This window comes from Ranitomeya variabilis, chromosome 4 (assembly GCF_051348905.1).
Source record: "Ranitomeya variabilis isolate aRanVar5 chromosome 4, aRanVar5.hap1, whole genome shotgun sequence".
In the NCBI taxonomy this organism is placed as follows: domain Eukaryota; kingdom Metazoa; phylum Chordata; class Amphibia; order Anura; family Dendrobatidae; genus Ranitomeya; species Ranitomeya variabilis.
The window spans coordinates 566847567-566861740 of record NC_135235.1 but is presented as its reverse complement, the minus strand read 5'-3'; the positions used below and the strand labels follow the sequence as shown (position 1 = coordinate 566861740).

At 40.9% G+C, this 14174-nt stretch overlaps 1 protein-coding gene across 3 annotated transcripts in view; it reads left to right on the top strand.

The window, feature by feature from the left end:
- Positions 1-14174, top strand: part of SYCP2 (synaptonemal complex protein 2) — a 551324-nt gene that overhangs the window by 381502 nt on the left and 155648 nt on the right. For all 3 annotated transcript variants that reach the window (XM_077252835.1, XM_077252834.1, XM_077252836.1), the window contains 3 exons: positions 4159-4207; positions 6306-6477; positions 10462-10517. In XM_077252835.1, the coding sequence (XP_077108950.1) occupies positions 4159-4207; positions 6306-6477; positions 10462-10517 (277 nt within the window). The remainder of the gene's footprint in view (positions 1-4158; positions 4208-6305; positions 6478-10461; positions 10518-14174) is intronic.

Here is a 14174-nt window from a genome sequence, read left to right as displayed (position 1 = left end):
TAGGGAGTTTGAAAGTGTATGAGGGTTAATAGCATGTAGATTTCTGAATGTGTGGTAGCTGGGGTGGGCGAGGAATTATGAGTCTGAAGGAGAGAATGTTGTGGCCATAGAGGGGAAGCGGTGAGTTATCTAGGTAGGAGATTGAACAGAGCTGGACAAAGACCAAGTCAATGGTGTTACAGTCTTTGTGTGTTTCAGAGGTTGAGAGCTGTGAGAGGCCTAGAGAAGTGGTTAGTGATAGAAGCTGGGATGCAGATGTGGAAGTAGGGCTGTTAATGGGGATGTTGAAGTCTCCCAGGATAAGGGTTGGTAGTTCTGAGGACATGAACTGCGGCAGCCAGGCTGAGAAGTGATCCAGGAAATGGGTGGGTGAGCCTGGGGGCCGGTATATGACCACTACTCTGAGGGAGAGGGGACGAAAGAGCCTGATGGTGTGGACCTCAAAAGAAGGGAATGAGAGTGATGGAACTGGGCAGGATGACCTGGAAAATGCATTGTGGGGACATGAGTATGCCGACTCCACCACCATGTCTGTTTTTGGGTCTCGGGGAATGTGAGAATTGTAAGCCACCATGGGAAATGGCAGTGCATCTAAGAGAGCCTCTGCAAGAGGCATATTCGGCCTCCTGTCTCACCCGTGGCAGCAGGGTTTTTCTTTGTAAAGAAAAAAGATGGTGGTTTGCGACCGTGCCTCAACTTTCGGGAACTGAACAAAATTACTGTAAAGAACACATACCCTCTCCCTCTGATTCCCAATTTATGCAGCCAACTCACGCAGGCCAAATGGTTCTCTAAGCTCGCCTCTTCACTGTAGAAGTTGACACTGGCGTTTTGTGTGTACTATTTAATGAAGCTGCCAGTTGAGGACCTGTGAAGCGTCGATTTCTCAAACTACAGACTCTCATGTACTTGTCTTGTTGCTCAGTTGTGCAGCGGGGCCTCCCAGTTCTCTTTCTTCTCTGGTTAGAGCTTGTTTGTGCTCTCCTCTGAAGGGAGTAGTACACACCGTTGTAGGAAATCTTCAGTTTCTTGGCAATTTCTCACATGGAATAGCCTTCATTTCTAAGAACAAAAATAGACTGTCGAGTTACACATGAAAGTTCTTTTTTTCTGGCCATTTGGAGAGTTTAATGGAACTAACAAATGTAATGCTCCAGATTCTCAACTAGCTCAAATGAAGGTCAGGTTTATATCTTCTCTAATCAGCCAAACTGTTTTCAGCTGTGCTAACAAACTTGTACAAGGGTTTTCAAGGGTATTCTAACCATCCATTAGCCTTCTTACACAGTTAGCAAACACAAAGTACCATAAAAACACTGGAGTGATTGTTGTTGGAAATTGGCCTTTATACACCTGAAGATATTGCATTACAAACCAGACATTTGCAGCTAGAATAGTCATTTACCACATTAACAATGTATAGAGTGTATTGCTTTCAAAAATAAGGAAATTTCTAAGTGACCCTAAATATATATATATATATATATATATATATATATATATATATATATATACCGTATATATAATGGTGTTCAAAAGTCCTGCATAGGCGTGACGAAAACTATATGTTTCATAAGTCTGCATCTCTACAGTGAAACTGGTGGAACATATATGTTTTTGTAATCCCTCATTGTATGCCATACTCATTTTTGAATGTCCCAAGTGTATAAATTGTTATGGTATGCGCATTTTTGATAATTTTTTTTACAGCATAACCATACCTACACCAGTACAGTGTGTAGAATGGTGAACAGGTTTCTAAGTTCATTAACTTCCAATGCACGTTCACACAGACTTAAATTTTACTTTTTAAGATTTACTATTTTTTATTTAATTCAGAGTCCTGAAAAGGGCTTTTTTAGTGCATCTTTAGCTTCTAATACTTTATTGGCCAGCTTCTGCTCTTAAGCACCAGCTTGCATCTCTGTGGCATTGAGTGAACAAGCTTCTGCAGATGTTCACGAGTGATGATGTGGTTCCAGGCCTGTATTAGAGCCTCAATCAACTCACTCTTGGTCCTTGGCTGTTTTCTAGATATCTCTAATGATACCTTGTGCCCCAAATTTTTTATTGGATTGAGGTCCGGGGACTGAGCTGGCCAGTCAATAGTAGCCACCTTGTTCTTTTTTTTCCATTCCGTTACTGTCTTAGCTCTGTGACAAGGAGCATTATCATCCTGGAAGATATAATCCCCTGAAAACAGGTGTTGAGCAGAAGGCAGCATTTTCTTATTAAGGATGTCTATGTATTTTTTTGCATTAACCACACCCTCCACAATATGAAGCCTTCCAACACCATTGGCTGCCATACAGCCCCAGACCATTGCTTTCATCGGATGTTTCACAGAGAAGCTCAAACACTCTGGCTTGTACTCTTCATGTGGGAACCTTCTCACATAAGACTTGCCATCATTTCCTAAAATGCAAAAAGTGCTTTCATCACTAAATAGCACTTTTTCCCACTCCTCCTTCCTCCATTTTAAATATTTCAATGCCCACGATCCTCCACTGACAAAAATCTGAAGGCTCCCATCATAAAACTCTACAGTATGATTCACTAGATAGACCAACAGATAAAACAAACAAACAAAGCAGCAGATATGATGCAATGTAATGCAATGTGATTGGCTGCCATATCCAGGTTATGATTGGTCACAAGAACCTCATCTGTGATTGGCTAATTTTGGATCTGAAGCTGTACAATATTTAGTTGTGCTTTCAATTCCCATATTTTTGCAATAATTTCAGGCAAAACTGCTTCAAAAGCTAAAAATATTACAGGGAGAAAATGCAAAATTGTATTCTGAACAAAACCATATATAATATGTCATATTAGCATCGAAGATATTCGACAGAAAACGTTTAAAACTTGAAAATTCAATTTATCCTATGCCTATGCAGGACTTTTGAACACCACTGTATATATATATATATCAATCAGTGACACACATATATATGCATATATATATTTGATAGACAGATAGCAGAATAGCCAATAATTCATTTGTTTGCTTCTGTAAAATCATTGCAGAAGCCAACAGGATAGGAGACATGGTTTGTATACAGTAAACCATTGCAGAGCAGTTAGATTTATACATATCAGCCAGTGACTGAGGGCAGATATTAATAGCCCAGAGAGAAACCATGGTTATTGGCCCCCACCTGGCTAAAAACATCTGCCCCCAGCCACCCCAGAAAAGGCGCATCTGTAAGATGCGCCAATTCTGGCACTTAGCCTCTCTCTTTCCACTGCCCTGTAGCTGTGGCATATGGGGTAATAAGGGGTTAATGTCACGTTTGTATTGTAAGCTGACATTAAGTCTTGCTTAGTAATGGAGAGGTGTCAATGACACACCTATCCATTACTAATCCTAAAGTTTGTAAAGGGTTAAATAAACAGACACACATGCTGGATAAAGTATTTTAATGAAATAAATGAACACACAGTTTCGCCATCTTTATTCTTCTGCCAATCCAAACAATGCCCTCGATCTCCTGTAATAAAGAAAAAATAAAAAACCAACAATATACCCAGACTTGTCTGGTATACGGTCAGTACCACGGCGTAATCCGTATCTGGGGGATATATAGTTTACAACCAGTAGCGGTGCTAATGCTACCGCTCCGGCTGTAATCTACTGGGGAATGAATGAGAAACTGCCGACGTCAGCATCAGTGACGTCAGCGCAGCCTCCCAGCCTGAGCTTAGGTGAACTCTTGAGCGTGGGAAAGTGACAGTTAATTTTCCCACGCTGCCGAGTTCATCGCAGGTCAGGCTGGGAGGCTGCGCTGACATCACTGATGCTGAGACCGGCAGCTTCTCATTCATTCCTCAGTGGTTTACAGCTGGGGCTATACACCAGCTGATTAGCAGTTGTGTACTGATTGGCCTATATGAGAACAGAAAGTTAATATGTTTCACCATGCAATGTTATGTTATCGACAGCACATCAACTACTTACCTGGATGTGCTGCCGAGAATGATGACTTTTATGCCCGGTTGACAATTTGGATGGCCTATTTAGGCCAAAAGTAATTTGTACTAATGTAGATGAGCTCTTGTTTTGCATATGGCACATATTTTTCTTTTCAGAGTTATTGTAAATTATCAGTGCATGGAAAGTTTACATCACTAAATCATATATGTTTGTTTTTTAAGAGCATCATCTATGATAACCAGCAAAAGTAAAAAGGAGAGCAAACAGAAGGTAAATACCTAATCTTTGAGATCCTCCATGCCTACTGGCCTCTTTCTAAGGGTATGTTCATATATCACGTTTTTTTCTACGTGTTTTTTGCCACAAGAAAAACTCCCACCAAAGTGAATTGAGATTTCTGAAATGTCATGCACATGTAGCTTTTTTTTTTTCATAATTTTTGCAGAAATTTTTTCCCATTTTAATGAATGAGGAAAACACATGTACAGTGGGGCAAAAAAGTATTTAGTCATTCAGCAATAGTGCAAGTTCCACCACTTAAAAAGATGAGAGGCGTCTGTAATTTACATCATAGGTAGACCTCAACTATGGGAGACAAACTGAGAAAAAAAAATCCAGAAAATCACATTGTCTGTTTTTTTATCATTTTATTTGCATATTATGGTGGAAAATAACTATTTGGTCAGAAACAAAATTTCATCTCAATACTTTGTAATATATCCTTTGTTGGCAATGACAGAGGTCAAACGTTTTCTGTAAGTCTTCACAAGGTTGCCACACACTGTTGTTGGTATGTTGGCCCATTCCTCCATGCAGATCTCCTCTAGAGCAGTGATGTTTTTGGCTTTTCGCTTGGCAACACGGACTTTCAACTCCCTCCAAAGGTTTTCTATAGGGTTGAGATCTGGAGACTGGCTAGGCCACTCCAGGACCTTGAAATGCTTCTTACGAAGCCACTCCTTTGTTGCCCTGGCGGTGTGCTTTGGATCATTGTCATGTTGAAAGACCCAGCCACGTTTCATCTTCAATGCCCTTGCTGATGGAAGGAGGTTTGCACTCAAAATCTCACGATACATGGCCCCATTCATTCTTTCATGTACCCGGATCAGTTGTCCTGGCCCCTTTGCAGAGAAACAGCCCCAAAGCATGATTCTTCCACCACCATGCTTTACAGTAGGTATGGTGTTTGATGGATGCAACTCAGTATTCTTTTTCCTCCAAACACGACAAGTTGTGTTTCTACCAAACAGTTTCAGTTTGGTTTCATCAGACCATAGGACATTCTCCGAAAACTCCTCTGGATCATCCAAATGCTCTCTAGAAAACTTCAGACGGGCCCGGACATGTACTGGCTTAAGCAGTGGGACACGTCTGGCACTGCAGGATCTGAGTCCATGGTGGCGTAGTGTGTTACTTATGGTAGGCCTTGTTACATTGGTCCCAGCTCTCTGCAGTTCATTCACTAGGTCCCCCCGCGTGGTTCTGGGATTTTTGCTCACCGTTCTTGTGATCATTCTGACCCCACGGGGTGGGATTTTGCGTGGAGCCCCAGATCGAGGGAGATTATCAGTGGTCTTGAATGTCTTCCATTTTCTAATTATTGCCCCCACTGTTGATTTCTTCACTCCAAGCTGGTTGGCTATTGCAGATTCGGTCTTCCCAGCCTGGTGCAGGGCTACAATTTTGTTTCTGGTGTCCTTTGACAGCTCTTTGGTCTTCACCATAGTGGAGTTTGGAGTCAGACTGTTTGAGGGTGTGCACAGGTGTCTTTTTATACTGATAACAAGTTTAAACAGGTGCCATTACTACAGGTAATGAGTGGAGGAAAGAGGAGACTCTTAAAGAAGAAGTTACAGGTCTGTGAGAGCCAGAAATCTTGATTGTTTGTTTCTGACCAAATACTTATTTTCCACCATAATATGCAAATAAAATGATAAAAAAAACACAGACAATGTGATTTTCTGGATTTTTATTTCTCAGTTTGTCTCCCATAGTTGAGGTCTACCTATGATGTAAATTACAGACGCCTCTCATCTTTTTAAGTGGTGGAACTTGCACTATTGCTGAATGACTAAATACTTTTTTGCCCCACTGTAAATCATTTTAAAAATGAATGTATTTCATGCAGCATTTTTAAAACAGGAATGTCTGCAGCAAATGCTTACCATGTGCACATACCCTAATTGTATAATATAGCGCTGATGTTACTTTCTTATGTTATATAGGTAGAGACCACAGATATACCTTACTTATAAACATTTTACATTCCACTTTTTAGATGCCCGTAGCATCACAATTATGTATTATATAACTATAGACAACTATGATGTAGATTATTTTATATTAATCCTGTGCTCCAACTACTCAGCCTAAAAACCCCCGCAAGCGTCTGTTTAGTGACACTGATACTGATAAAGGAGGTGATGACAGCAAAACAGATATTAGCTGGTTACGAGATCCTGGAAGCAAAATGAAATCGAAGATTGTTGGCTACAGCAGACAAAAGCAAGGAAAACTGCCTAAAGGGAAGACCTTATTAGGTAAGTGTATTTGCCATGTGATAACCATGTAGCCTGCCAGTGTGGCTTGTCGCACACACACACACACACACACACACACACACAATGACTACATATCGACTGTTCTGCCCTCACTTTTAACACATTTATCACATGACCATAAGTAATCTATAGTAGGAAAGGATGTAGAGTTCATTTTACATTTAGCATTAATACAAATCTGCTTTCAGCTTTTTGGGAAAGAAATATGGTTGCCACTATGGCTCCTACAGTGGTTGTTATATTTGCCTACTACTGTAGTGGCACTTTCATTATTTTTACATAACTTCATAAAGCGGAAGATTTTTTCTTAAGACTGTAGAAAAAGTAAGTCAGTTAGCTTTCTCAAAATATATTAATAGAAATTGGAAGCATAACTTCACTCATAAGGCAGGACAGTGCTTTTCCCTAAAGATTAAAAGCTTGCTCCCACTAGGGTATAAGTCAGACTAGCGCAATCCCATAAAAAATCGTATTGCACTCGAACCAGTGGTATGCAATGAGAGAGTGCAGATCTGCATATTTTTTCAACATGCTGCAATTTATCTCCGAAATCCGTACAGTGCGAGAAACAAATCACATTCCATATGGACCATCAGAGTGGCAACTGATTTTTATAAATACATTACAATTCTGTTCCAAAGGAAACTGTAAATGGTCCTGTAAAAGATTAATAGATGCTGAGTAAAAAAATGGATTGTAAACGGACAGCACACAGATGACAAGTGAGAAAAAAATCGTCCCACTCTCCAAGATGAGAATGGTGCAGATTGTTTTTTTTTTATATGCTAGTGTGAGCGTACCCTAAAAGTGACAGTAGTGGACCCTGCTGGTTAGGCCTGATGATCTTCAAGGGTCCTGGGCAAGTGAAGCTTCAGCCTCAGTTGTATTAGCAGAGGGTCCTCCCTGTCATTAGTGAAGCAATTCACGTTTATTTTAAAAATACAAAAACGAGGTGTCATCAGAAAATGACCTATCATTTGAACCAGATTTTTAGTCATGATGAGCTTACAATAGTGGTGTCGAGGATGACCGAAGGTAGGAAGTTTGAAGCGCTTTGGTCCAGCTGTCCAGCAGGAAATACAGACCTTGCCACTGGACCAGGGTAGTGTGAATCATTTTGCTCAAATTTGTTATCTCCATTCTTTTTGGTACTTCAAACTAGCACTGTGGCCTTTATACCTCTCCAACTTTTCCCACCTACAAATATAAGAGATGTTTGTCATTTTATCGTAAATACACTTCAACTGTGAGAGACAGAATCTAAAAAAATTCAGAAAATCACATTGTATGATATTTACATAATTAAATAGCATTTTATTGCATGATATAAGTATTTGATACAATAGAAAAACAGGTGCAGAAACCTTTTGTTTGCCATTACAGAGGTTGGGCGTTTCCTGTAGTTCTTGACTAGTTTTACACACATTGCAAGGATTTTGGTCCACCCCTCCTTACAGATCTTCTCCAGATTTTTCAGGTTTCAGGGCTGTTGCTGGGCAACATTGAATTTCAGCTCCCTCCAAGAGCTGTCTAAGGACACCAGGGGCAAAATTGTAGACCTGCACAAGACTGAGATGGGCTATAATTTTGTCCCTGGTTTCCTTAGACAGCTCTTTGGCCTTGGTGGAGAAGTTGGAGTGTGAAGGATTGACAGGGTGGACAGGTATCATTTATACAGGTAACTAGTTCAACCAGTTGCACTTAATACAGGTAATGAGTGCAGAGTAGGAGGGCTTCATAAAGAAAAGCTAACAGGTCTGTGAGAGCCAGAATTCTTGCTGATTGTTAGGTAATGATCAAATACTTATTTCATTCAATAAAACGCAAATTAATTATGTAAAAGTCATGCAGTGTGATTCTCTCTCTTTTTTTTTTTAAGATTCTGTCTCTCACAGTTGAAGTTTACCTACCATAAAAATTGCAGACCTCTCCATTGTTTGTAGGTGGGAAAACTTGCAAAATCAACAGTGTATCAAATACTTATTTTCCACACTGTATGTATAATCATCTGTGATTGTAACCCTATCTGTAATGATAATGATCCGTGAAAAGTCAGAATCGGAAGTGATAGTCTAGTATTACACTTAGTGGATAGTGTGATTTTAATATAGATATTGATATGAACAATTGAATAATAATTTTAAAAAAAAGCATAAAATGTCAATATATACAGTGGATACCGAAAGTATTCACACCCCTTAAAATTTTTCACTCTTTGTTAAATTGTAGCCATTTGGTAAATTAAAAAAAAGTTAATTTTTTTCTCATAAATGTACACTCTGCACCCCATCTTGAATGGAAAAAAAAAAGAAATGTAGACATTTTTGCAAATGTATTAAAAAAGAAAAACTGAAATATCACATGCTCATACGTATTCAGACCCTTTGCTCAGACACTCATATTTAAGTCACTTGCTGTCCATTTCCTTGTGATCCTCCTTGAGATGGTTCTACTCCTTCATTGGAGTCCAGCTGTGTTTAATTAAACTGATAGGACTTGAAAAGGCACACACTTGTCTGTATAAGACCTCACAGTGCACGTTAGACCAAATGAGAATTATGAGGTCAGAGGAACTGGCCAAGGAGCTCAAAGACAGAATTGTGGCAAGGCACACATCTGGCCAAGGTTACAACAGGATTTCTTCAGTAGTCAAGGTTCCTAAAAGCACAGTGGCCTCCATAATCCTTAAATGGAAGAAGTTTGGGACCACCAGAAGTCTTCCTAGACCTGGCGGTCCAGCCAAACTGAGCAGTCGTGGGAGAAGAGCCTTGGTGAGAGAGGTAAAGAAGAACCCCAAGATCACTGTGGCTGAGCTCCAGAGATGCAGTAGGGAGATGGGAGAAAGTTCCACAAAGTCAACTATCACTGCAGCCCTCCACCAGTCGGGCCTTTATGGCAGAGTGGCCCAACAGAAGCCTCTCCTCAATACAAGACATATGAAAGCCCGCATAGAGTTTGCTAAATAACACATGAAGGACTCCCAGACTATGAGAAATGAGATTCTCTGGTCTGGTGAGACGTAGATAAAACTTTTTGTTGATAATTCTAAGCAGTATGTGTGGAGAAAACCAGGCACTGCTCATCACCTGCCCAATACAATTCAAACAGTGAAACATGGTGGTGGCAGCATCATGCTATGGGGGTGTTTATCAGCTGCAAGGACAGGGCGACTGGTTGCAAATAAAGGAAACGTGAATGCGGCCAAGTACAGAGATATCCTGGATGAAACCTCTTCCAGATTTCTCTGGACCTCAGACTTGACCGAGGGTTCACCTTCCAACAAGACAATGACCCTAAGCACACAGCTAAAATAACAAAGGAGTACATTCAGAACACCGTTGTGACCACTCTTGGCTGGCCCAGCCAGAGCATCTCTGGAGAGACCTGAAAATGGCTCGCCACCAACGTTCACCATCCAACCTGATGGAACTGGAGAGGATCTGAAAGGAAGAATGGCAGAGGATCCCCAAATCCAGGTGTGAAAAACTTGTTGCATCATTCCCAAGAATACTCATGGCTGTACTAGCTCTAAAGGGTGCTGCTACTCAATACTGAGCAAAGGGTCTGAATACTTTGAAATATCACATGGTCATGTTTCTCTTTCTTTAAAAAATGGCAAAAATTTCTAAGTTTCTGGTTTTTTTGCAGTCAAAATGGGGTGCAGAGTGTACATTAATGAGGAAAAAATGAACTTTTTTGAATTTACCAAATGGCTACAATGAAACAAAGAGTGCAAAATTTAAAGGGGTCTGAATACTTTCCATACCCACTGTAAATTTAACATAACCTGATTTCAACTCTAAATCTTTTCCTGATGACTTGTTCCTTTTAAGTAGTTATCACAGATCAATAACTTGCTGTATACTTTTTTGGGGTAGAAATGTTCAACATTTTAAGGATTCAGATTCCTTCTTTTCTTTTAATATCAAAGCTGATCATCATCTCATTGTTTATGTGATGCAGACAAAGCCGCAGACATTTCTAAACAGGTCCGAAAGCAAAAAGCAGTACAGCACAAGGTAAAATAAAAAGGTCTTTATGGTTACGTAAAGAAGTCCTGGCAACTCTCCAGACTATTTTATCAAATAATGTATAATTAAATGCTTTGAATGAGTCAATGTACACTGGCGCTCGGCTAAATAGAGAGAAAGGGGAGAGGGGAAAAAAAGGGGGAAACAGGTGCAGCTGCTGGTGATGATACAGGGTCTGTGTAACACCCTGTGTATGAAGCAACGGTAGCGAAACAATAGTGTATCACCTGCGCTATTATGTGTTCCTATAATTGCACCCAGAGTTTAAGCATGAGGGCGATGCATATTGTATAGAAAAAGTCTTTAAATAAGTACACTTGCACTTACTGGATCCTGGAATAAAGCTGACTTGCGTGCGTGAATCCTCCCAATGCTGGGTGACCAGCTTCGTGGTGCAGGATCGTGAGATCGGGGGATGGAGGTTGCGCTTCAGTACCCACAAAGTAGCTCTAGTGGATGAGCGCCGGGAGTAGGCAGCAACCGCCAACTTCTAGCGTGCCCCGGCCGGAAGCAACGCCGAAGCGAAGGCGGAATGTGGAAGGGGCATGGCGAGTACTGTGACGTCACACGGCTAGTGGGCGCGTATGAGGATAAACCAATCCAACGCGTTTCGAAGGATGCGATCCTTAGTCAGGGCTGGAGTTCCCCATTTGGGCCCTCCCCTTATATAGCGGTTGGCCGCCCGCCTCACACTTGGGCAGCTACAACATGGCAATAGATGCACTTATACATGATAGAGATTTTTGCCGCAGATTTATACAAACACAATTTTCCCATCATAAGCTCTCAATTAATGAACATGACCAAGTTAAGATCCTATTAAGATCACTCGAAAAACAATTGATTAACGAAATGAGGAACCTATGGGAGATTGCCTCACTAGAGAAATATGCTGAGGCAGGTATTGTCCCAAAGGGCCTTGTTATTCAGAAAGCCCTGGCAGGCGATTTTGGAGACCCTGTTATCCAGAGCGAGTGGGAATCCCTATTTAAGAAATTCTCTAACCAAGCTCTCAATTTCAGAATTGAGAAACGCCGTATTAATCTTAGTGGGATCAGTCAATCAATCATCCATCTATTTGAACAACTAAAATCATATAATCATATTGAAGATCTGCATGACCTCACCTCCAACATTATGTACAGGTTAAAGGAAAAGGAGAAAGTAATCATTAATAAAAAAAAATGAAAAAAATTGCCAGGGACAACCTACCATTTGAGAACATTGTACCCCCAAAAAAAAATCACAGAGAAAAAAGCAGAGATGGTTACCTGCTGAAGCCTCCAAACAAATGCACCAGCAGGGCGCATCGGACCCGATTAATGATGGCAAAAACACAGGTGCAAAAAATACCGATGAAACAACCACTTTCAATCCAGTATTGGTTGTTTGGCATTAGTGCACAAAAGGATAAGCGATAATAGTCTGTATGTGGCATTGTTCACACAAGCAATGCAGAGCATCTGGTCTACAGCCTATTACTAACGCACATACAGGCGGGCTGCCCAGTGCTGCAAAATGCATGCTGTGTGAATAGAGGCCTACAGTTTACAGAGCCATCATGGTCCGACTGCGCCCTGCAAGATAAAGTGCAAAAAAAAAAACACATATCAATGTATGTAAGGTATTCGTTTATATTGGGGCCTCAATACGTAAGCCGGCAACCCACGTCAAGGGTCCTTACATTTTTGCCGGTCCTAACGCTAAACATTGAGTAAAAGCTCACAGACGCACAAAGAGGACTTAAAAATCCTCCAGAAAATTGACAAAAAAATAAATCACAGAGAAAAAAGCAGAGATCGTTACCTGCTGAAGCCTCTAAACAAATGCACCAGCAGGGCGCATCGGACCCGATTAATGATGGCAAAAACACAGGTGCAAAAAATACCAATTAAACAACCACTTTCAATCCAGTATTGGTTGTTTGGCATTAGTGCACAAAAGGATAAGCGATAATAGTCTACATGTGGCATTGTTCACACAAGCAATGCAGAGCATCTGGTCTACAGCCTATTACTAATGCACATACAGGCGGGCTGCCCAGTGCTGCAAAATACATGCTGTGTGACTAGAGGCCTACAGTTTACAGAGCCATCATGGTCCGACTGCGCCCTGCAAGATAAAGTGCAAAAAAAACAAAAAAAACCCCACATATCAATGTATGTAAGATATTAGTTTATATTGGGGCCTCAATACGTAAGCCGGCAACCCACGTCAAGGGTCCTTACATTTTTGCCGGTCCTAACGCTAAACATTGAGTAAAAGCTCACAGACGCACAAAGAGGATTTACAAATCCTCCAGAAAATTGACCCACCACTCAGCCTAACGAACCTACACCCAATCCAAACAAACAGTTTGTCACTTTGGATGAATATAATTCAACACCAACGAATCATCTGGAAGACATCTCCTTAGCATTTTCCACATACAGTTAGGTCCATATATATTTGGACAGAGACAACATTTTTCTAATTTTGGTTATAGACATTACCACAATGAATTTTAAACAAAACAATTCAGATGCAGTTGAAGTTCAGACTTTCAGCTTTCATTTGAGGGTATCCACAATAAAATTGGATGAAGGGTTTAGGAGTTTCAGCTCCTTAACATGTGCGACCCTGTTTTTAAAGGGACCAAAAGTAATTGGACAATTGACTCCAAGGCTATTTCATGGACAGGTGTGGGCAATCCCTTCCTTATGTCATTCTCAATTAAGCAGATAAAAAGCCTGGAGTTGATTTGAGGTGTGGTGCTTGCATTTGGAAGGTTTTGCTGTGAAGTAAACATGCGGTCAAAGGAGCTCTCCATGCAAGTGAAACAAGCCATCCTCAAGCTGCGAAAACAGAAAAAAACAAGCCGAGAAATTGCTACAATATTAGGAGTGGCAAAATCTACAGTTTGGTACATCCTGAGAAAGAAAGAAAGCACTGGTGAACTCATCAATGCAAAAAGACCTGGGCGTCCAAGGAAGACAACAGTGGTGGAGGATAGAAGAATAATCTCCATGGTGAAGAGAAACCCCTTCACAACAGCCAACCAAGTGAACAACACTCTCCAGGAGGTAGGCGTATCAATATCCAAATCTACCATAAAGAGAAGACTGCATGAAAGTAAATACAGAGGGTTCACTGCACGGTGCAAGCCACTCATAAGAATCAAGAATAAAAAGGCTAGACTGGACTTTGCTATAAAACATCTAAAAAAGCCAGCACAGTTCTGGAAGAACATTCTTTGGACAGATGAAACCAAGATCAACCTCTACCAGAATGATGGAAAGAGAAATGTATGGCGAAGGCGTGGTACAGCTCATGATCCAAAGCATACCACATCATCTGTAAAACACGGCGGAGGCAGTGTGATGGCTTGGGCATGCATGGCTGCCAGTGGCACTGGGTCACTAGTGTTTATTGATGATGTGACACAGGACAGAAGCAGCCGAATGAATTCTGAGGTATTCAGAGCCACACTGTGTGCTCAGATCCAGCCAAATGCAGCCAAACTGATTGGTCGTCGTTTCATCCTACAGATAGACAATGACCCAAAACATGAAGCCAAAGCAACCCAGGAGTTAATTAAATCAAAGAAGTGGAATATTCTTGAATGGACAAGTCAGTCACCTGATCTCAACCAAATTGAGCATGCAT